Below are 23,024 nucleotides of genomic sequence, written 5' to 3' on the forward strand. Positions count from 1 at the left end.
AAATTCAGTCTGTACGGACTCTTAGAGCTGAATCCTCAGCTTCTTTACAGAGTAATTACTTAATTATTGTAAATTATTGATGACCAATTGCGATAATTGATATTCTTCATTTAGGTATTTGGATCCATGATCACTCAATTCATCATAATGATTCAGCTTGATTTACAGAATCACGCGGGTATTGCTAGAAGAACTGATTGAACAGTTCCATAAACAACGGAAGTTATTGTGAATTGTCTAGAACAATAAAGATTGTTTCCCAAATGTGAACTCATCGGTTCAATCAATAACAACCTTTCCAGGAATATTACACGATAAAATTACTTTCGATTTAACTGGCATTTGCAAATGAGTGAATGCTATTAGGACAATTGTTGGTTCGAGTAATTGAAAAATTTTTCCATTTGGAAATTATTCAGAAAGAAACTCAGTATTTTTCCTGAGTCCATGTACTAGGGTGGATTAAATTAAAACGAAAAATATTTGCCAGTAATCTTGACAAATGCATTTATTCGACAAAAAATCGTGGTATTTCATAATATTATTTCGTTTCGAAAATATTTTGGGACTTAATCCACTTCGACTGACGAGTGATGGAACGATAAAATCTTGTTGTTTCGCTCCATTTTACGCTTTATCCCGTGCAATAATATTTGTATTTATCTGCGGAAAAGTTTTCATGGAAAGAAATCGAATAACAACACCTAGTGAAACTCAAGTTTTTTTAATTATGGATCAACAAATAGTGGTGCAGGCATTCGTGGAACACACGTGCTGTTGGATTTCCTTCGCATGCCTCCAAAATCGATTATTCGAAATCATCGATTATCTAAAAAGAAGTCAGATCATTGAGAAAAAACTGCATATCGCTTGTGATTATAATAGATATGTCAAAAAAATCGCCTCTTTCATACTTTTCTTCAATATTTTGTATATATTATTAATGACATACGCAATGAGTGTTGCTGCAAAGTTAATGCCCGAATTCGATTCAATATTGTGGTGGACATATCATGTCGTACGTGTTACAAACTACAACATGATGATATTATTTGTCACAGCAATTATGCTAGTGCACTTGAAATTCCGGCGCTTGAATATGCAATTGGAACTGATTTTCGAGGCGCGCAAAAGACATCAGCTCTTCAGGATTGTCTCAGAGTAATGAAATAACGGAATTTTATAATATAGCATCCTCTGACGAGAATATTGTCCTGGTTTTTCAATTAATCTCTTGATTATTCTGAATATTTCAAAGGATGATAAAATTTTCAGTAAAAATTGTTCAAGCATGTCAACTTTTTTAGCTATTTTAATTATTCTCTCGCTTTGATGTTCACGATTGTTTTTATTGTTCAGAAGGAAACGAGTTGTATTGGATGATGAGTTGTGGCTCTTCAGACAACTCCATCAAGAGATATGCGGTCTTTTGTACAAGATTGTGGCTCTTTTTGCGGCTCCTTTATCAATTACACTAGCATCCCACATTATCTACATAACGGGGAACATTTATTTCTATTGGTTGTACTTGAGAGATGTTCATCCAAATAATTGGGATCTCCTATATATATCATCGATCGTTCATTGGGTGATTTTTCCTGTCTCGGCTGCTATAATAATCGCAAGCAGTTGTAATTCTGTTTCTTCTGAAGCTCAACGCACATCACAAATCCTTCTGTCTATTTTGGGTGACCATTTAGGATCAGAAAATATGAAAGTGGTAAATAATTTAATTATCGATAAATTAATATGAGACAATAATTTTTAAAAATTTTCCAGCAATTTGATATATTTTCTCTTCAATTATTACGAAAAGAAATCAAAGTTTCGCTGTTTGGACTCTGTGATGTGAATCATCATCTCCTAGTTCGGGTAAGGACAATATTATAATTAATGAGTAAATACAGGTAATATTATTATTCCTGCAGATGACCTGCTCCATAGTCACATGCTTAGTAATAATGGTGCAGTTCGATGAAGATTTTGGGCATAAATGAACTGATAAGATTAGGAAAAAAAGAATTTTGTGGTCTTCAATACTTCAATGCAGAAAATATCTACAACAAATGTTTAACGAGAATCCATTGACCATCAATATTTGTAATGATTTAATCTTGCACCTGGACTTCGACCTCAAATTTTTCGGGGTCTTATTTGCGCGCTTGCGCATGCGTACCTTTTTTTTTGAGGATTTCAATCGAAGAGGATTGACTGAAGTAGAGGCTCAGTTCTGGGGGTTTGAGTGACCCCAGCGGCATCGTAGTACTGCACCCTAGGAGAGGAAGGATGCCCCCCGCAATGGGGGTGTCGTCCCGTCAGCCGACTCGGTAACTGCCTCATTAGTAGTCCTTCTGTCAGAGGGACCAGTCAACTGGGTGAATTTTATTTTATGTGTTACGAAATTGGTATTCACTGAAATAGAAAAATGACAAATTTTCAAAACAGTACCAGAGGAGCATAAAAATGGAGGAGGTATTCCCTGAAATTTGAAAATTCGAAATTTTTCAAAAAGTATCAGGAGAGCCTGAAAATCGAGGAGGTATTCACTGAAATTTGAAAATTTCGAAATTTTCAAAAAAGTATCAGGGGAGCATGCAAATGGAGGAGGTATTCACTGAAATTGAAAAATTAAAAATTTTCAAAAAAGTAACAGGAGAGCATGAAATACGAGGAGGTATTCACTGAAATCTGAAATTTCGAAAAGTATCAGGGGAGCATGAAAATCGAGGAGGTATTCACTGAAATTTAAAAATTTTAAATTTTCAGAAAATAAAATCCACCCGGTCAATTGGTCCCTCTGACAGCGGGACTGCTACTGAGGCAGTTACCGAGTCGGCTGACGGGCAGACCCCCACCATTGGGTGCGGCCCCCACTTTCTTTTGGGGTGAGATACTCCCTCGACTGAGCCGCCCAATGGGGGTTTGAGTGACCCCACCGGCATTGTACCCCACCTCACCCCAAGAGAAAGAGGGGACCGCACCCAATGGTGGGGGGTCTGCCCGTCAGCCGACTCGGTAACTGCCTCAGTAGCAGTCCCGCTGTCAGAGGGGCCAGTCAACTCGGTGAATTTTATTTTCTGAAAATTTAAAATTTTTAAATTTCAGTGAATACCTCCTCGATTTTCATGCTCCCCTGATACTTTTCGAAATTTCAGATTTCAGTGAATACCTCCTCGTATTTCATGCTCTCTTGTTACTTTTTTGAAAATTTTTAATTTTTCAATTTCAGTGAATACTTCCTCGATTTTCATGCTCCCCTGATACTTTTCGAACAGTTTCGAATTTTCAATTTTCAGTGAATATCTCCTCAATTTGCATGCTCCCCTGATACTTTTTTGAAAATTTCGAATTTTAAAATTTCAGTGAATACCTCCTCGGTTTTCATGCTCCCTTGATACTTTTTTGAAAATTTCGAATTTTTCAAATTTCATTGAATACCTCCTCGACTTTCATGCTCACCTGATACTTTTTCAAAAATTTCGAATTTTCAAATTTCAGTGAATACCTCCTCGATTTTCATGCTCCCCTGATACTGTTTTGAAAATTTGTCATTTTTCTATTTCAGTGAATACCAATTTCGTAACACATAAAATAAAATTCACCGAGTTGACTGGTCCCTCTGACAGCAGGACTGCTAATGAGGCAGTTACCGAGTCGGCTGACGGGACGACACCCCCATTGCGTGTGGTGCCCTCCCTCTCTTGGGGTGCAGTACTACGATGCCGCTGGAGTCACTCAAAGCCCCAGAACTGATTGAGACGGTTTCCAAACAGCTACAACGAAGATCTACAAGTATATAAGCAGTTATGTGTGATGCGTGGGTAAATAATCGAAAAACATGAGACACGTCTGCTCATTTCGTCTGTAGATAAACCCTGCCTGTTGAATATTGAACAATGTGTCACGTTAAGTCCCTGTTTCTAAGTCTAATTTGCCTGCTGATTAACAATAAAAGTGGCTCTTCGGCTAGTCATTTTGTCGATAATGACGCCTGCTATTCATATGCCGGGGGGTCGGTTTATCCAGCCGGTAATAAACATGCTGGGCATCAATTGCATACCACAAAGGCAGTCAGTAAGTTTTGTTCATTATTCTCTTTTTTTAATGCATGAAATTTTCATTAAAATTGCCGCACTATTGGATCATCAAAATAAATGAATATAAGTCAATTATTCATTATTTATTTTTTTATTTATTTGTATTAATTAATAATGTTATGAGGGAATAAATACATTTTTCTTTGCAGTTGGAAAACCTGCCCCACACTGGGAAGCAACAGCTGTGATCAATGGGGAATTCAAGGAGATCAAATTGAGTGATTACCAAGGAAAATACGTTGTCTTCTTCTTCTACCCTTTGGACTTGTGAGTGAATAAAAAATCTTATCAATAACTCGAGGAAGTCAATATCCATTGATATTTTCATTACAGCACTTTTGTATGTCCAACGGAGATTCTGGCATTCTCAGATAGAGTTGAAGAGTTCAAGAAATTGAATGCAGAGGTGATCGCAGCTTCTGTGGACTCTCAGTTTACACATTTGGCCTGGATGAATACTCCGAGGAAAGAAGGAGGACTGGATAAAATAAAAATTCCTCTTCTCTCTGATTTAACGCACAAAATATCGAAAGATTATGGAGTTTATCTGGAAGATCTGGGGCACACGCTGAGGTAAATAATTAATAAGCAGAATAACTTGGCTGAGTGACTTTTGCTTTCAACACAAATAATTTCATTTTGCAGAGCTCTATTTATAATCGATGGCAAGGGAAACCTACGCCAGATAACAATGAATGATCTGCCAGTGGGCCGATCAGTGGACGAAACCCTTCGTCTGGTTCAAGCCTTCCAGTATACCGATGAACATGGAGAGGTCTGCCCAGCTGGATGGAAACCCGGCCAAGACACAGTGCGTACAAAAAAACTTAACTTTATTCCTTCTCTCATAGAATTGAACGTCATTCCAATTGTCAACATGATCGTCTCGTAAAAAAATACAAAAATTATTTATTTCAGATAATTCCAAATCCAGTGGACAAGAAGAAGTTCTTTGCCAAAACGAACTAGGTGCTGATATTTTTACATCCGTCACTTGTATCCCAGTGTTTTATACATTAAATGAAATTTATAAAAAGTCTTCCAGTCTATCACCTCTGAATACTCCACATTCAATAAAAAATACCAGTGCCGATAGAAAAATGTATTAAATCGTGACGTTTCAGTCAAAATATTTACAGGTCCTCTTTAGGACGTTTGGGGCTGGATAAAGTGATTAATTTCACTCGTCTGGGGGTTCTGGAGGACAGCACAGGGATGACGTCTGCCTTGGAGGGCGTACCCTTGGAGGGATTTTCAGGTTCAGCCTTGGGTGGAGTGATTTTCTCAGGTTCTGGGGGAACGTCGCAGGTGTTGGGTTCAAAGATTAATTTTATGTCCTCTGTGTCTTCTGTTAGCTGAGGAGCTGCGTTGTCCTTGGGAAGAGCGGCTTCGGACTCTTTCGAGAGGATTTTCTCAGCTATGTCAATGTCCATTGCGTCTGTGTCGAATTCTAGGATTTTCTCTGGCTCCACTTTGGGCGGGATTTTTGAAGTGGATTTCCCTTCGGGGCTTGTCCTGGAGCTGACTTGGGGGGATTTTAAGGGGATCGTTTTGTCTCCTGTATAGATTTCTCCCAGTTCACCCTTCTGGAAGTGAATGATTGAGCAGTAGCCGTCTGTGGAGGAGACCACCAGCATCTGTCCGTCTGATGACCTGGAAATGTTGGAATGTTGAATTGAACGACGCTTTAAAATCATTGGACACACTAATTGCAAATGAAAACTCACCAGGCGACATCGGTAAGTCTCGTATAATGTATATTCGATACAACAGCTATGGGAGCAATTTGTTGAGTGTCATAAATGAGAACGGATTTCTGTGTGGCCACGGCAAAAATCATTCTGTAAGGTAGAGCAAAGACAGCAACAGGTCCCTGCTCTCTGAGCTGAAAGTAAACAGGACAGCACCTGACAGCAATGGTGCTCTCATCGACAGAGGGAAGAACAAGTACAGGTTCCTTGAGGCTATGTCTGGAGAAGACAAATGTGGCATATGATATTCGTTGACTGGAGTCCTGGGGCTCGATGATGCCAGAAGGGGCAATAATAAGCGATCCATCAATGGTGAAAGTAAGTCGCCTGAAGAAAGATTTGAATGTATCATCGTGAAAAATTCTGACAGTCTGTCCCTCCAGGGGATGCCCCTCAGGAGTCGGTATGACAGCTTTGTGGACCCTCTGCACTGTCTTCATAGTCTTGACATCGATAAGTCTGCAGTGTCTGTCTGTGCTCAAGGTTACGATTGACTGATTGAGAGGATCCCAGGATACCCCCTGAACAAAACCCTTGTAATCTTGAAGAATACTAATGTTTCTGCCCTTCTGCACATCCCAGACGATGGCACTATTGTCCACAGACCCTGACACTATAAAATTCGAGTCTGGGGACCAGGATATGTCGTAAATATCCTCCAGATGACCCCTCAGGACTTTCCAAACTGTCCACTGCTCCTTATTCACAAAATTTTCGTCGTCCAGGGAGGGAATCTCCACGGATTCTTCTTTCTGTTTCCAGAGGATGATTGCTGACTCGTCGTCACCTGTTGCCAGTATTTCGCCTGATGGTGAAAATCTCACGACGTTCACAGCCTTCTGGTGACGTTCCAGGTCAGCTACACATGACACAGAAGCTGCCCCCAGGTCGTTCACTCTCAGGTGCCAAATGAGAACGTGAGTGTCAGCTCCACCGGTTGCCAAACGCCAAAATGGATCTTCATCCGATTTTTTTTCTGTTCGCTGAATATCGATACTCAACACTGGGTCACGATTGTGCCAGGAGATCTCTGGAATCGTGCACTTCATTGTTAAAAATTTATTCCAGGGGATGAATCTTGTTATTGCTGTGGAACTCACACACTTTTCTCAGGACTAGACATAACCTATCAATTTCTGATTGCTCCCGCGGTCTTAGTACTCCAGCGCCTTTTCTGCAGAAACTAAATTGCAGGAAAAATAATCTCCTATGATAATTACCATCGATGATAAATCGCACTTAATTACAGGAAACTTACGTAGGAAAGTAAATATTGCAAATGGCATGAAAATTTGAACCGAATAAACAGGGAGAAAATGATGGAAACTCTATTTTCAGTTTCCAATATGAAACCTTGTATTATTATATATAGAAATTATTATGGTAATAATTACGTAGCAGTACATACTTCTGCGTGAATAATCTTTCGAATTACAAATTACGATTAAAATATAAAATTGCTGATATTGTATTGTATGATTGTATGATATCGCAAAATTCGGGTGTGATCCCAAGAACTCACCATTCGCTATCAATGCGATAACTTATCGTATACACAGAATATATCAATTATTACGCAGAACTCGATCTGTATATAAACAACCGGATACACTGATTGCGTATGTAATTTCTGTGATGGTATAAAAGGGGACTTGTCCGTTGTCATTCGATAAAGCTGAAGTGCAAGATTCTCACGTCTCGAATTCTCATTACTATTTCTGCAAATGAAGTAGTGACATAAATATGCGAGTACTCATAAGTTTTATCGTACTGATAGCTCTTGGTGGTGTGAATAGTGAAGAAAAATGGTGGTCGACACTGTCTCTTTATCAAATTTATCCCCGGAGTTTTAAGGACAGTAACGGGGATGGAGTCGGGGATATAAAAGGTATTTATTTGATATCACGACGTACATCAATTATTCTTTTTTATTTTTCCAGGAATTATTGATAATTTAGAGCACTTGGTAGACTCAAAAGTAAATGCATTCTGGATGTCACCCGTTTATCCTAGCCCTGGAGTGGACATGGGCTACGATATTTCCAACTTCGTCGACATCGATCCGTTGTTCGGTTCATTAACGGACTTCGATAATTTACTGGAGAAAGCCCACGGATTGGATCTGAAAGTGCTGATGGATTTTGTACCGAATCACAGCTCCGATCAACACGAATGGTTCCAGAAGAGTGTCAAGAATATTCTGCCTTACAATAATTATTACATCTGGGCGAATGGATCGATCAAAGAAGATGGGACTCGTGCACCGCCGAATAATTGGGTGACTATTTCACATATTAAATATCACTCAATCAATTTTGTTAAGTAATTGGTGGAATCCTAGGTCAGTGTCTTCGGAGGTCCAGCCTGGACCTGGAATGATCAGAGACAAGCATATTATCTGCACCAGTTCGCGCCCCAACAGCCAGACCTCAATTACCGCTATGAAAATCTTCGAAGGGAAATGGAGGTACTGTAAATTTAACAAACAGAATTAATCTGGAATTGTGAACAAGAAGTTCAGAAAACGATAAACGTCAAAATTGGAATTGATTGATTAGTTCGTATTCAGTTATTTATCATAGAGATTCTCTGAGAAGATTCTCTTTATTGAGTGATTGATTGGTGTTGATTGTCGATTTAGAATGTACTGAGGTTTTGGCTGGACCGAGGAGTTGATGGTTTTCGAATCGACGCAGTAAATCATGTGTTCGAGATTCAATCCCTTCAGGATGAACCCCTGTCAGGTGACACAAATGATCCGAACAATTACGGCTATTTAGACCATATCTATACGAAAGATCAGCCCGAGTGTTATAAACTGGTTGGTGAATGGCGAAAAGTTCTAGAGGAATACAATAAAAATGGTGGGCATGAACGTCTTATGGCCATGGAAGCGTATACAGATATCAATTTGACAATGAGATACTACGAGTCTGGGGCAAGTTTTCCCTTCAACTTTGGATTTATTCAGCGTTTGAGAAATGATTCTTCACCCAATGATTTCAAATCTGTCATCGACGAGTGGATGGAGAGAATGCCTGACGGGAGTGTAGCAAATTGGGTGGTAAGGTTGAAGAAATCCATCCAAGATTATCAATCGAGATTAATTTATTTGGAATTCATTCAGATTGGGAATCACGATCAGAAACGAGTAGCCTCGCGTTACGGCGTTGAGCGAGCCCCAGGAATTGTCGCATTACTTCACCTTCTGCCTGGAGTACTGGTAACATACAATGGTGATGAGATTGATATGCCAGATAATTATGTCTCCTGGGAACAGGGGAAAGATCCACAGGGATGCAATGCTGGGAGACAGAGATTTGAAGCGGCATCACGAGATCCCTTCAGGACTCCTTTTCTCTGGGATGGCACGACTTCCGCTGGTAAAATCATTTTACTGAAACCTAATTATTGCGGTATGTTATTAAATTCCCATGAACATGAATTTAAATTAATCCACAGGTTTTTCCACTAATCCAATTACATGGTTACCAGTAAATCCGGATTACAAAACATTAAATCTGGAAGTGCAGAAAAATTCTGGCGATTCTCAATTTAAATTCTACCAGGCTATCGCAGAACTCCGGGCGTGGCCTGCAGCAAAGAATGGCGATCTTCACACTTACGTGATTAATAACAATATCTTCGCCATCTCTCGGTATGCGAATTGTTAAAAGAAATGGATGTTCATTTATTTGATGATTGTTTTAATTGTTGTACAATTTTATTGATAGATCGATTTGATTTTTTTTTCTAGAGCGTTGAAGTCTCAACGATCAATTTATCTTGTATTGAACTTTGGAAATGAAGTACTCAATTTAGATCTGACTGAAAAAATAGAGAATATGTCAGAAGAACTAATTATCTATCGTGGAACGGTTAACTCGGGACTTCCTCCTGGGTAAGCTGATTAGAATAGACTCCGCGGCCTTCCCTAATGATTAGAAGAGTGATTACGTGATTAATTGTTACGAAAATATTTCCACAGATCGAAAATTAATCCGAAGTCGGCAGAAATTCCAGCTCGTGGAGCTGTCATCTACGTCGCACCGGAAATGTCAAGAAATTACGGAGTCGTCATGCTGTAGTTCAATTTATGGCGCTATTATTTTTATCCCACTGTTTCAAACAGGTGTATTTTCAAAGAAGAATAAATTAACAACATCGTTATAATTTTTTTATGTGACCTTCAACACGTGCAGCGGCAAATTTCAAAGTCCTGTGTCAACCAATAAAAACGTTCCATTGAGGGATTCTCAAATATTGGAACATATTTTTTCATTATCTTACCGATCCATTGAACAATGGATAGTAAACTTATATGTTGATAACGTCGACGGCTGTCACTTAAATAAATTACCAGACTGAATTTATGTCTAGATTTCGAGAAACTGATGAAAAAAATTGATCCCTTATCTGCTTGCCATTGAAAAATCGTTCGTTGGATCGTGTTTAATTCGTTTTATACACTGTACAGAAAGGTAGGCTATATGGAATACTATACAAAAGCGTATCTGATAAAAAAAATGTCCATTCTGTCGGTGGCACTGCAAATTTGTGGATCGCTAGCTTATCTTCTTCCTGAGACAGAAAATGTAATAGGACTTCGTGAAGTGGTCTCACACAGTGACATATTCTCTCGACAATTTTACTCGGTGAGTAGTCATTAAATAATTAATTGTCAACATGCAAATTTACTAATGGTGAAGGCTTACTGATTTGAATTCAAAGAAATTTCATTCAACAATGAGAAATAAATAAATCGTTAAATACTTTTTATGGAATAGACACATGGAGTGGACGTCAAAGAAAATTTTGTATCGTCACCGATCGGTGCATCGGTGGCTCTGTCCATGCTGACATATGGAGTTGATGAAAATCTGCGGAAACGGTTGGAAAGAAATTTGCTTTTCTGTAGGAATCGCAATGTTCAGAATCATGGCATGAGGGCTCTCGTAAATATACTCGTGAGTTATTCGTCAGACAGACTTTTCTTGACGATCAATACAACTAAATTACACTATTTATTCTTTATTGATAGAACTTCCCGGGAGATTCGCAAATGGGCAGGCTAATTTTCGTGGATCGAAGGGCGTTGATAATGCCCAGATTCCGTTTAGCTATGCTCAGAATTTTCCAAACTGGGATTCAAACAGTTGATTATAGGAATCCACGGAATGCCATCAAAACTATTAATACCTGGTGGCATAGAAAATCAAAGAGCGATTCGTATAACATCATCAGCCCTGGTTTGTAATCAGTGTAATTATTTTTTAGTGCACGGGTTTCATTCACGAGACGATTATATCTTTTCATACAGGTGATGTGAGTAACAGAACGATTTTGGTGATTGCCAATGTCGTTGAGTTCAACAGTCACTGGGCAACGACATTTCATAAAGAGGCAAAACATTTACATCATCTCTATGATGAAAATGGGCGAGTCCGTCATCATCGAACGATGTATACCTTACAGGCAATGGAACATCGAGCTTTCAGAAGTGTTGGAATTTTGTTTATCCAGATACCTTACCAGGTGCGCCCATTTTCTTGCGCCAAAGCTCTTCTGTTTTTTCTACAATACAATTTTTCGTATTAAAAGTTACGTATGTAATTGTTATTTTGTAGGAGGCAGATCTGAGCTTAGTATTGATCATGTCCAGGAATGCATCCGAAACGACCATTCTTGACCACCATTTTAATCTCGGCCTTCTCTTCAATATGTCAAGGAATGCAAATGTTGATTTCAATTTACCTAAATTGAGAATTGAATCGACAATTGATCTGACCGATTTTTTAGTGAGATCGGGAATTGGTGACGGATTTAGAAGTTTTACTCGAATAACTCCTCGTCCCTTGAAATTTTCCAGCATAAAGCAAAAAACGTACATCGAAATAGACGAGACAACAACCAGGGCAATCTCTACCACGATTATTACGAATAATGAATCGAAAAGTAAAAAGCCCGCAGGTATGACGATAAAAGGACTTTTAATATTGATGATGATCGATAATAATATCTAATGAATGAAAATTATTTCTAGCTCCAGAAGCGCCCGTTCATTTCAAAGCTGAAGTGCCGTTCTATTTTGCCATTGTCAAACATTTGAATCCACAAGATTATGTTGTCCTGTTCAATGGACATTACAAGAATGTTAATTAAATAAACTATTATGTTGAACCGATGAATTTTCACTTGAGACTCATCAATGAAAAATTGTTTGGATTATTCGAATTAATGGAGAGATTGAAAGAAAATTGTTTTGCACGATCCTATTTCCTTCACTCATAATGACGATAAAAAATATTAACCATTAGTTGGTTAGATATTTTATCTAAATGTGTGAACATATGATAGATGAATGCTTAGATCTAGTAACCTCTGCACAATATCGGATACCGGATCAATCACTCTTCACAACTTTGTGAATGAATGCGTACTCATAAATGAGTAGACTTAGATAAAAAATTATTGAATATAATAAATTATTTAATGAAATTATTTAATATAATATATTAAATATGTTTAATATAATAAATTAGTCAGTCATATCGATATACATCACAGTGGAAAGGAGAGATTGACGATGGAAATTCGGAGGCAGATCTCGCAGGTGTGATGGCAATATTGTGTTTTCAGACACTTGAAAATTCATCTATGAAAAAATGTTGTTCTTCATTAATTCTTTAAAATTTTATTTACTCTTTGTGTTCTTTTAAACTTTAATTCCAAACCAGAATTTCGGAGAACGAATTCCAAAAAATTTATCCACTACCAAGTACCATCTTTAAACCCGATGCTCTAGTTACAGCCGTTGGCTGGGGACTGACAGATGAATCCTGACAGCCAGACCTGAATAAAAGAATCAATTTCTGAATTTCAGAATCAATCTGAAATTGTGAAGAAGAAGTTCAGAATACTTTAAACGTAAAAATTGGAATTGGTTAATTAGTTCAGTAGTTTGATTGGTAGGAGAACTCACATGTGGCCTCGCTGCCACGTACATAAATTATCAGAAAAAATGAACATTTAGAATTTAATAAACTGATGAAAATATCCGATCCCTTATCTTACCCGTAAAAAATAACTCGTTGGATCATGTGTAAATCGTCTTCCACATTGCACAGAAAGGTAGACTACATGGAATAATGTAGAAACACATGTGTGATAACAAAAGTATACCTTTCTTGTGTACTGTATCTCAAGCCTTGAATTATTATGTACCCCGTGAAAACTTGAGTTATCATTCCTGGAGGATTTTATAACTTGGCATCAACGGGACGCAAGTGATCAATTCTGCCTAATAAAATGGCATCAATGAAGTATTTTCTGTCAGTGGTACTTCAAATTTCTGGATCAGTAGATCTTCTGAAGACAAAAAATAATGTAGAACTTCATCAAGTGGTCTCACACAGTGACACATTTGCTCGACAATTTTACTCGGTGAGTCATTGAATAATTAATATAGTCATTAAATAATTATGTTGTCGACATGCAAACTTTCTAATGGAGGAGGTTGACAGATTCGAATTCAAATGAAATTTAATTCCATAATGAGTTAATGAAGAAATCGTTGAATACTTTTTATGTAGGCACGTGGAGCGGAAGTCGAAGGCAATTTTGTATCCTCACCCATCGGTGCATTGATAGCTCTTTCCATGCTGGCTTATGGAGCTAATAAAAATTTGCCGAATCGATTGGAAAGAGATTTATTATTCTGTACGAACAAGAGTCTTCAAAATCATGGCATGAGGGCTCTCGTAAATATTCTCGTAAGTTATTCGTAAGACAGAATTTTCTTGACGTTTAATATAATTAAATGACACTATTTGTTCTTTATCGATAGCATCTCCCTGAACGTTCGCAAATGAGCAGTATAATTTTCGCGGATGGTGGAATGGTCATAAATCTGGGATTCCAGTTAGCTATGGTCGGTATTTTCCAAACTGAAATTAAAACAGTCAATTATAGTGATCCACAAGAAGCCATCAATACTATTAATACCTGGTGGCATAAAAAAGCAGAAAGCGATGCGTATAACATTATCAGTCCAGGTTTGTAATCAGCGTTATTGTTCTTATCCTACGGATTTCATTGACGAGTTGTCTATCTCTTTTTATACAGATGATGTGAGTAACAGGACAATTCTGGTACTCGCCAATGTTATTGAGATCAACTCTTATTGGGCAACGACATTTAACAAAACCGAAAACCAATTACATTCTGTGTATGATGACAATGGAAGAGTCCATCATTATCAATCGATGCATACTTCACAGATATTAAAATACCGACTTTTCAGGGACGTTGGAGTTGTATTTGTCGAGATACCTTACGAGGTGCACCCATTTTTTGTGCTGAGGCTCTTTGTTTGCTCCTATAATAAAATGTTTAGCATTACAAGTTACGTATATTGTTGTTATTTTGCAGGAGGCAGATCTGAGCTTAGTATTGATCATGTCCAAGAATGCATCCGAAACGACTATTCTTGATCACCATTTTAATCTCGATGTTCTCTTCAATATGTCACGGAATGGCAGTGTTGATTTTGATTTGCCTAAATTCAGAATCGAATCGACAATCGATTTGACCAATTTTTTAAGGTCAGCAGGCATTCGTGGGGGACTTGACAGTTTTACTAGAATAACTTCTCATCCCTTGAAGTTTTCCAGCATAAAGCAAAAAACGTACATCGAGATTGACGAAGAACGTACCAGAGCAATGGCCGTCACGATTATTACAAATGATGAGTCGAAAAGTAAAAAACCTGAAGGTATGACGATAAAAGGGCTTTTAATATTTATGATGATTAATAATAATATCTAATGAATGAAAATTATTTCTAGCTCCAGAAGCGCCCGTTCATTTCAAAGCCGAAGTGCCGTTCTACTTTGCGATTGTCAAACATTTGAATTCACAAGATTATGTTGTCTTATTCAATGGACACTACAAGAATGTTAATTAAACAAATTTATATGTTGACCCGATTAATTTTGACGTGTGACTTTTCAATTCGTTGGATTATCAGAATTACTGGAAAGATAGAAAAAAAATTATTTCGTAAGATCTCATCTTATCCCCCTGCCATAATGATCCTAAAAAATATTAGTCAAAAGATACTTTATCTAAATGTGTGAACAGTTAGATAAAGGTGTGGATAGATAAAGTGTTATGGGTAAGCTGATTAGAAGCTGAAAGAAGAGCGATTATGTGATTGATTGTTACGAAAATATTTTCACAGGTCGAAAGTCGATCCAGAGTCGGCAAAAAATCCAGCTTGTTGAGCTATCCTCTACGTCACACCGGAAATGTCAAGAAATTACGGAGTCGTCGTACTGTAGTTCAATTTATACCGCAATTATCTTCCTCCCCCTGTTTAAAACAGATGTATTTTTAGAGAAATAAATAAGAAGAATAAATTAACAATTACATCTTTATGATCTTTTTATGTGGCTTCCAACACGTGCGGTGGAAATTTTCATTGAGTCTACTAAAAATTTCATCCGGAAAACCGTCAGGCCCGAAAGTGGTATCCCGAGTGTAACGTTCGGGGCTTTGTAAATATTGAAACAGTTTTATTAATTATTTTAACGATCCATTGAATAATGGATGAAAAATAGCAATCAGTTATCTTCTTACCAATGGACAATTGTTCATTGGTTCGTGCGTAATTAGTATTACACATTGTATAGAAAGATAGACTGTATGGAATGACGTATGAATATCTGGGCGATAACAAAAAATATATATTTCGTCTGTGAGGTATCTCAAAAGTGGAGTTATTACGTGCCCCGTAAAACTTTGAGTAACCACTCTTCTGGAGGAGTTTCTAATTTAGACATAAAGCTGTTGATCAGGAGAAATAAGTGATCAATTCAATCTAATAAAATGGCAGCAGTAATATATTTTCTTTCGGTGGCACTTCAATTTTGTGGATCCCTAGGTTTTCTTCACACAAAAAATGTAGAGGAACTTCATAAAGTGGTCTCACACAGTGACACATTCTCTCGACAATTTTACTCGGTGAGTAGTCATTAAATAATTAATTTGTCGATATGCAAAATTACTAATGGAGGAGGCTGACCGATTCGAATTCAAATGAAATTTAATTCAACAATGAGATAATTAAGAAATCGTTAAATACTTTTTATGTAGACACATGGAGCGGAAGTCGAAGGCAATTTTGTATCCTCACCCATCGGTGCATCGATAGCTCTTTCCATGCTGGCTTATGGAGCTAATACAATTCTGACGAATCGATTGGAAAAAAAGTTATTTTTCTGTAGGAACCGGAGTCTTCAGAATCGTGGCATGGCGGCTCTCGTGCATATACTCGTAAGTTATTCGTGAGACAAAATTTTCTTGACGGCCAATACAAATAAATTACACTATTTATTCTTTATTGATAGAACTTCCCTGGAGATTCGCGGATGAAGAGTCGAATTTTCGCGGATAGCGGGGCGGTCATAATGCCGAGATTCCGTTCATCCATGTCCGACGTTTTCCAAACTGAGATTAGTAAAGTCGATTATAGTGATCCGCAAGAAGCCATCGATACTATTAATACCTGGTGGCATAGCCATGCAGAGAGTGATGCGTATGACATTATCAACCCTGGTTTGTAATCAGTGTAATTATTTTTATCCCACGAATTTCTGTGACGAGTTGATTATATTTTTTCTTATACAGGTGATGTGAGTAACAGGACGGTTTTGGTACTTGCCAATGCCATCGAGTTCAAAAGTCACTGGGCAACGGCATTTCATGACGAGGCAAAACATTTACATCCTGTCTATGATAACAATGGAAGAGTTCATCATCATCAAACGATGTATACCTTACAGAGCATGGAACATCGAGTTTTCAGACGTGTTGGAATTGTATTTGTTGAGATACCTTACAAGGTGCGTCCATTTTCTTGCGACAAAACTCTTTTGTTCTTCCTATAATACAGTTTTTGGTATTAAAAGTTACGTATTTTGTTGTTATTTTGCAGGAGGCGGATCTCAGCTTAGTATTGATCATGTCCAGTAATGCATCAGAAATGACAATTCTTGACCACCATTTTGATCTCGGCGATCTATTCAATATGTCAAGGAATGACCATGTTGATTTTAATTTGCCTAAATTCAAAATTGAATCGACAATTGATTTGACCGATTTTTTAAAAGGACCGGAAATTAATGACAGATTTAACAGTTTTACAGGAATAACTTCTCGTCCCTTGAAATTTTCCAGCATAAAGCAAAAAACGTACATCGAGATCGGCGAAAAAAGTACCAAAGCAATGACCGTCACGATTATTACAAATGATGAGTCGAAAAGTCAAAAACCCGAAGGTATGATCATAAAAGGACTTTTAATATTGATTATCATCAATCATAATATCTAATGAATGAAAATTATTTCTAGCTCCAGAAGCACCCGTTAATTTCAAAGCCGGCGTGCCGTTCTACTTCGCGATTGTCAAACATTTGAATCCCCAAGATTATGTTGTCCTGTTCAATGGACATTACAAGAATGTTAATTAAATAAACTATTATGTTGGTCCGATTAATTTTCACTTGTAACTCTTCAATAAAAAATTGTTTGAATTATTAGAATTAGTAGAGAGATCGGAAAAAAATCGTTTTGCACGTTCTCATTTTCCTGTCATAATGATGATAAAAAATATTAATCAAAAGATCTTTTATCTTAATGTATGAACATATGGTAGGTTAATGCCTAGGGCTAGTGAACTGTGCATACGGGGTTCAATCACTCTTCACAACTTTGCGCATGAATGCGTTTTCATAAATGATTTGACCTATAGATCCAAAATTATATTTGTGATTGTTCGGGCAATTATGTTCAAATAAAAATTCGAATATTCATTATCTGGTTTTGATATCATCGGTGTAAAATGATGTCAGGAATGGGAGTTTCCAATTGTTCGATTTCGATCACATTCGGAATATTCGCCGGTAAGTTAAATCTTATTGATAAGTTCCAGATGTTTCCCCTTATTTCTCGCTTGGTAGGGGCAATTGATCGATCTCGATCTTCTCAGAGGATTGTTCGTGGAGAGGACATCGGTACCGGGGAATTTCCGTTGACAATGGTTTTGCAGCGATTATCAGGAAATCATCTCTGCGGAGGGACTCTGATCAGCTTCAGGCATGTGCTACCGACTGCTCATAGCTTCACCCTTAGCTCCAAACCTGACGGAAATTTTTCGGTAGCATGTGGATCCTACTGAAAAAATTGCCAACATGTCGAAAGAACTAATTATCTACCGTGGAACGGTTAATTCTGGACTTCCTCATGGATAAGCTGATTAGAATAGACTCTGCGGCTTCTACTAATGATTAGAAGAGCGATTACGTGACTCATTGTTACGAAAATAGATGGAAAATTGATGCGAAGTCGTCAGAAATTCCAGCTCGTGAAGCTGTCACCTACGTCGCACCGGAAAAGTCGAGAAAGCCCGGAGACGTCATGCGGTATTTCAATTAATTCAATTCACTGTTTAAAACAAATGGATTTTTGAAGAAATAAATAATAAGAATACATGAACGGCGTCTTTATGATCTTATGATCTTTCTTGTGACCTCCAACACGTGCAGCGGAAATTCTTAAACTTCTGTGTCAGCTAATAAAAACGTTTCATTGGTGGCTTTGTAAATATTGGAACAGTTTTTTTTTCATTATCTTACCGATTCATTGAACATTGGATGGAAACGTCATATGCTGTGGATGACGCCAATCTCTGTCACTGAAATAAATTACCAGACTAAATTCATATATAGACCTTAATAAACCGATGAAAAATAGTGATCCCTTATCTTCTTACCGTTGGATCTTGCGCGACTCGTATTAAAGACTGTCCAGAAAGCTAGACTATAAGGAATTACTTACCAAAACATGTGTGATAAGAAATAATATAAGTTTCGTCTTCGGCGTTTCTCAAATCTTATTATGTGCCACGTACAAACTTGAGTTGCCACACTTTTGAGGAATTTTGTAACTTGGGCATGATCGATCAGAAAAATATTTAAGTGCTTGATCAGGGAACACAAGTGATCTATTCAGTCTAATAAAATGGTACTGATGTATTTTCTGTTGCTGGTACTTCGAATTTGTAGATTGCTAGGTCCTTTTATTCCTGAGAACGTATATGAGATAGGGCCTCATGAATTGTCCCGAAGGGACACATTCGCTCGACAATTTTACACGGTGAGTAGTGATTAGATAATTAAGTAGTGAACATGCAAACTTACGAATCCAAGAGGCTTACAGATTCGAATTCAAATGAAATTAAATCCAGCAATGATATAAAACAGAAATCGTTAAATAATTTTTATGTAGACATACGGAGTGAACGTTGAAGGCAATTTTGTATCCTCACCCATTGGTGCGTCAATAAGTCTTTCCATGCTGGATTATGGAGTTAATGAAAATCTATCGAGTGTGTTGGGAGAAAAATTGGTTTTCAGTAAGAACGGGATACTCCAAAAAGAAGACACGAGGGCTCTCGTAGATGTACTCGTAAGTTATTCGTGAATTTAAATTTTATTGCCGTTCAATACAAATAAATTACACTATTTATTCTCCATCGATAGAAATCCCCTGGACATTCGCGAATGAGCAGTCTAATTTTCGCGAGTAAGGATCTGCAGATAAAGACGGAATTCCGTTTCGCTATGCGCAACATTTTCCAAACTGGGATTACAAAAGTCAATTATAGCGATCCACAACAAGCAATCAATACTATTAATGACTGGTGGCATGCACAATCAAGGGGAAACAACCATGACATTATCAGCTCTGGTTTGTAATCAGTTTAATTATTTTTATCACATGTATTTCATTGGCGACTGAATGATTACTTTTCTTACAGATGATGTGAGTAACAACACGATTTTGGTATTTGCCAATGTTATTGAGATGAACAGTTGGTGGGCAACGCCATTGCCCTGGTTCGACAACCAAGTACGTAGTAGCTACGATAAAGATGGATGTATTCATGATTATCATATGATGAATGTGTCAAAAAAATTAAAACATGTAAATTTCGACAAAGTTGGAATTTTATTTGTCGAGATGCCTTACAAGGTATGTCCACTTTTTTTTGTGCCAAGACTCTTTGATTACTCCAACAACAACATTTTTGGTATTTAAAGTTACGTATATTGTTGTTATTCTGCAGCAGGAAGATCTGAGCTTAGTATTGATCATGTCCAAAAATGCATCAGATTGGACAAATCTTGACCGCCATATTCGTCTCGACACTCTCTTCAATATGTCAACAAATGCCAATGTTAATTTCCATATCCCTAGATTCAGAATTACCTCGACAATCGATTTGATCGATATTTTAGGCGGAGCTGCCTTTCGCGAGGGATTTAACAAATTCAACAGAATAGCTACCGATCCCTTCAAAATCTCCAGCATAAAGCAAAAAACGTACATCGAAATCGACGAAGAAAACACCAGAGCAATGGCTGTCACAATAATTACAAACGATGAGTCGAAAAGTGAAAACCAGGAAGGTATGACGACAAAAGACTTGTCAATATTATGATGATCAACAATATCTAATGAATGAAAATTATTTCTAGCTCCAGAAGCGCCCGTTGATTTGAAAACCGACGTGCCATTCTACTTTGCGATTATCAAGCGCTTGAATTTATCCAAAGACTTTGTTGTCCTGTTCGATGGACATTTCAAGAAATTTGATTGGTAAATGTACAACTTAGCCCCAAGAAATAAATGTCATCAAAACCATGATTGTTTCCATATTAACTAAGTAAGTCTCTTAAAAAATACAAGGCATATGGAGGAGAAAGTGCGACAAGGACAATATAGACGAAAAAAAAAATAAAGCAGTGCACGTCGCTAGAATTAGCGGAGAGATTGAACAAGAATTGTTTTCCACGGTCTTATTTTCTTCTGTCGTAATGACGTTACCAAATATTAGTTAATAGATACTTTATTTAAATGTGTGAAAATATGATAGGTTGTTACCCAGGGCTAGTAAACTGCGCACGCGCGGTCAATCAGTCCTCACAACTTTGCGTATTCATAAATTATTTGACCTACATAAAAAATTATATTTGCGGAATTTTATTCGTACAGATGTTCTTCCAATCGTTATCTGAATAATTGACTGACGTTCGGGTATTTAAACCGTAGGAAAAATTCGAATATTCACCATGCGGTTTTGATATCGCCGATGTAAAATGGTGTCACGACTGAGATTCTTCAATTTAGCCATATCGATAGCATTCGGAATAATCGGCGGTAAGTTGAATTTTATTGATTATTTCTCCTGTCGGGATCTCGACCAATAAAAAATACGCATTTGATCTAAGTTGGGGCAAACGATAATTTTCCAGCTGTTAGGGTATTATTGCTGATAAGTTCCCCAGTTCTTACAGGGAGAGAAATATTTAGTAAAAATTACGGAACTTTTCGATTACGGAGTCGATTCGAAAAATTTAAGTGACGGTATCGTAATTTTTCATCGATAATTCAGATAAAAAATATGAAACACGGCAGAAAAATTCCGTAACTTTAGATAAAAATTACGTGACAGTTCCGTAAAATTTCCGACAATCACATTTCGCTCCAGAATTACGGAAAATACACGTAATTTTTATTGAATATTTCTCTCTGTGTACTTTAATTCTCGTTTTGCAGGGGCTATTGCTCGATCTCCTCAGAGGATTGTCCATGGGAAAGACATCAGTATCGGGGAGTTTCCCTCGACAGTAGTTTTGCAGCGATTATCAGGGAAACATCTCTGCGGAGGAACGCTCATTAGCTTCAAGCATGTGTTAACGGCTGCTCATTGCTTCACCCGTGGCTCTAAACCCGTGGGCAATTTTGATGTAGCACCTGCTTCAGGAATAAAAATAATTCCCGGTCATGACCAGTTAACCGACAGTAATAACTTGAAATATTACCTCGCTAGTCATATCGATATACATCCGCAGTGGCAAGGAGAAATCGATGATAGAAATTCAGAGGCAGATCTCGCGGTCGTGACGGTAATATCATAATCTGAGACACTTGAAAATTTATCTATGAAAAACAAAATTTTTAATAAACAGCCTTTGGTTGTTCATTATTTTTTTAAAATTTCATTTATTTTTTGTATTTCCTTAAACTTTAGCTCCAAACTGAAATTTCGGAGAACGAATTCCAAAAAATTTCTCCACTACCAAGTACCATCTTTGAACCCGATACTCTAGCTACAGCCGTTGGCTGGGGACTGACAGATGAAAAGGAATCGGGTTTACCATCTAAAAATCTCCAGGGAATCAGTCTCAAAGTTCTTGACACTAATTTCTGTAAAGCCCATCGGGATCCATTCCTTCCAAATAACGTAATCTGTGCGGAGGGGAGTAATCGTAAAGCTTCCATTTGTACTGTGAGTATCACCTATAGTTAAAAAATCCATTACGCTTGTGTTTCATATACTATTTACTCCCATTGCTTCGCTGGGTAAAATCTCGGATTACGAGTACCTATGACATAAAAATTTTTTAACTCCAGGACATTAAATAACACACACGAACATTAAAGTTTTAAATGTCCACTAGCTTTAATAATTGTCAGCTTACATTAAACATAGAAAGAGCATCCTTTGTCGGGAGTAATTATAAACTAAAATATAAAATATATAAAATATAAAATAAAAAATTTGACGGGCGTAGTGAGACCTCTGAACTCTATCAAAATAATAAATAACAATTTCATTTGATAATCGCAGTAAAAATATTCAGGTTGAAGAAGTCTCAGGCCGAGTGGTACAATCCTTGTTAATAATAATGTTAATAATAATTTATAATTTATTTTATTCAATGATGGTTTGGTTCACCGTTAATTTTTGATCATTCACAGGGCGACAGTGGTGGTCCTCTCTACAACACTAAAAAAGAAGTTATCGGAGTGATTTCCTACAGTTATGAATGCACTGGTGATTTCGCAAGTGTTTTTACCGATGTCTTTGCATACAAACAATGGATTGAACATATTAAAAATCATTAACCAATGAATTTTGAGATGCGATCAAATATATTGAATGCTATAAATAAATGATCATCATTGGAATAAATAAATTGTATAAAAATCAATCGATAGCTTCCACTTTCTGCAAATCACATTACTGACCACCTAATTCGATAAAATT

The 23,024-nt window shown here is 37.3% G+C and overlaps 8 protein-coding genes across 8 annotated transcripts; 7 read left to right on the forward strand and 1 right to left on the reverse strand.

Moving 5' to 3' along the window:
* Nucleotides 1-3,751: 3,751 nt before the first annotated feature.
* On the forward strand, nucleotides 3,752-5,146 carry Prx4 (Peroxiredoxin 4). The gene is made up of 5 exons (XM_011316405.1): nucleotides 3,752-4,074; nucleotides 4,247-4,364; nucleotides 4,431-4,670; nucleotides 4,743-4,908; nucleotides 5,016-5,146. The coding sequence occupies exons 1-5, from the start codon at nucleotides 3,897-3,899 to the stop codon at nucleotides 5,064-5,066; spliced, it is 753 nt and encodes a 250-aa protein (XP_011314707.1). The 5' UTR covers nucleotides 3,752-3,896; the 3' UTR covers nucleotides 5,067-5,146.
* Nucleotides 5,147-5,205: 59 nt separating this feature from the next.
* Nucleotides 5,206-7,454, reverse strand: Caf1-105 (chromatin assembly factor 1, p105 subunit). Its single transcript, XM_011316407.1, has 3 exons — nucleotides 7,371-7,454; nucleotides 5,825-7,031; nucleotides 5,206-5,750 (listed from the first exon to the last, which is right to left on the reverse strand). The coding sequence occupies exons 2-3, from the start codon at nucleotides 6,895-6,897 to the stop codon at nucleotides 5,231-5,233; spliced, it is 1,593 nt and encodes a 530-aa protein (XP_011314709.1). The 5' UTR covers nucleotides 6,898-7,031; nucleotides 7,371-7,454; the 3' UTR covers nucleotides 5,206-5,230.
* Nucleotides 7,455-7,494: 40 nt separating this feature from the next.
* LOC105273781 (alpha-glucosidase-like) lies at nucleotides 7,495-10,021 on the forward strand. The gene is made up of 8 exons (XM_011316409.1): nucleotides 7,495-7,736; nucleotides 7,789-8,126; nucleotides 8,190-8,315; nucleotides 8,490-8,912; nucleotides 8,976-9,231; nucleotides 9,311-9,506; nucleotides 9,606-9,749; nucleotides 9,837-10,021. Exons 1-8 carry the CDS (start codon nucleotides 7,592-7,594, stop codon nucleotides 9,934-9,936), a joined length of 1,728 nt encoding a protein of 575 aa, XP_011314711.1. The 5' UTR covers nucleotides 7,495-7,591; the 3' UTR covers nucleotides 9,937-10,021.
* Nucleotides 10,022-10,122: 101 nt separating this feature from the next.
* LOC105273780 (serpin B3) lies at nucleotides 10,123-12,017 on the forward strand. Its single transcript, XM_011316408.1, has 6 exons — nucleotides 10,123-10,503; nucleotides 10,636-10,815; nucleotides 10,890-11,097; nucleotides 11,169-11,383; nucleotides 11,476-11,818; nucleotides 11,892-12,017. The coding sequence occupies exons 1-6, from the start codon at nucleotides 10,339-10,341 to the stop codon at nucleotides 12,008-12,010; spliced, it is 1,230 nt and encodes a 409-aa protein (XP_011314710.1). The 5' UTR covers nucleotides 10,123-10,338; the 3' UTR covers nucleotides 12,011-12,017.
* A 1,139-nt stretch (nucleotides 12,018-13,156) lies between these two features.
* Nucleotides 13,157-14,813, forward strand: LOC105273876 (serpin B4-like). Its single transcript, XM_011316569.1, has 6 exons — nucleotides 13,157-13,291; nucleotides 13,441-13,620; nucleotides 13,695-13,902; nucleotides 13,973-14,187; nucleotides 14,279-14,621; nucleotides 14,695-14,813. The coding sequence occupies exons 1-6, from the start codon at nucleotides 13,157-13,159 to the stop codon at nucleotides 14,811-14,813; spliced, it is 1,200 nt and encodes a 399-aa protein (XP_011314871.1).
* A 1,525-nt stretch (nucleotides 14,814-16,338) lies between these two features.
* LOC105273877 (antitrypsin-like) lies at nucleotides 16,339-17,379 on the forward strand. The gene is made up of 4 exons (XM_011316570.1): nucleotides 16,339-16,465; nucleotides 16,538-16,752; nucleotides 16,845-17,187; nucleotides 17,261-17,379. Exons 1-4 carry the CDS (start codon nucleotides 16,339-16,341, stop codon nucleotides 17,377-17,379), a joined length of 804 nt encoding a protein of 267 aa, XP_011314872.1.
* A 1,314-nt stretch (nucleotides 17,380-18,693) lies between these two features.
* LOC105273782 (serpin B3) lies at nucleotides 18,694-20,606 on the forward strand. Its single transcript, XM_011316410.1, has 6 exons — nucleotides 18,694-19,063; nucleotides 19,196-19,375; nucleotides 19,450-19,657; nucleotides 19,728-19,942; nucleotides 20,037-20,379; nucleotides 20,449-20,606. The coding sequence occupies exons 1-6, from the start codon at nucleotides 18,929-18,931 to the stop codon at nucleotides 20,571-20,573; spliced, it is 1,206 nt and encodes a 401-aa protein (XP_011314712.1). The 5' UTR covers nucleotides 18,694-18,928; the 3' UTR covers nucleotides 20,574-20,606.
* Nucleotides 20,607-21,054: 448 nt separating this feature from the next.
* On the forward strand, nucleotides 21,055-22,882 carry LOC105273878 (chymotrypsin B-like). Its single transcript, XM_011316571.1, has 4 exons — nucleotides 21,055-21,130; nucleotides 21,530-21,879; nucleotides 22,005-22,262; nucleotides 22,736-22,882. The coding sequence occupies exons 1-4, from the start codon at nucleotides 21,070-21,072 to the stop codon at nucleotides 22,880-22,882; spliced, it is 816 nt and encodes a 271-aa protein (XP_011314873.1). The 5' UTR covers nucleotides 21,055-21,069.
* Nucleotides 22,883-23,024: the final 142 nt, after the last annotated feature.

Source organism: Fopius arisanus, unplaced genomic scaffold, assembly GCF_000806365.1.
Source record: "Fopius arisanus strain USDA-PBARC FA_bdor unplaced genomic scaffold, ASM80636v1 scaffold00007, whole genome shotgun sequence".
Taxonomy (NCBI): Eukaryota; Metazoa; Arthropoda; class Insecta; order Hymenoptera; family Braconidae; genus Fopius; species Fopius arisanus.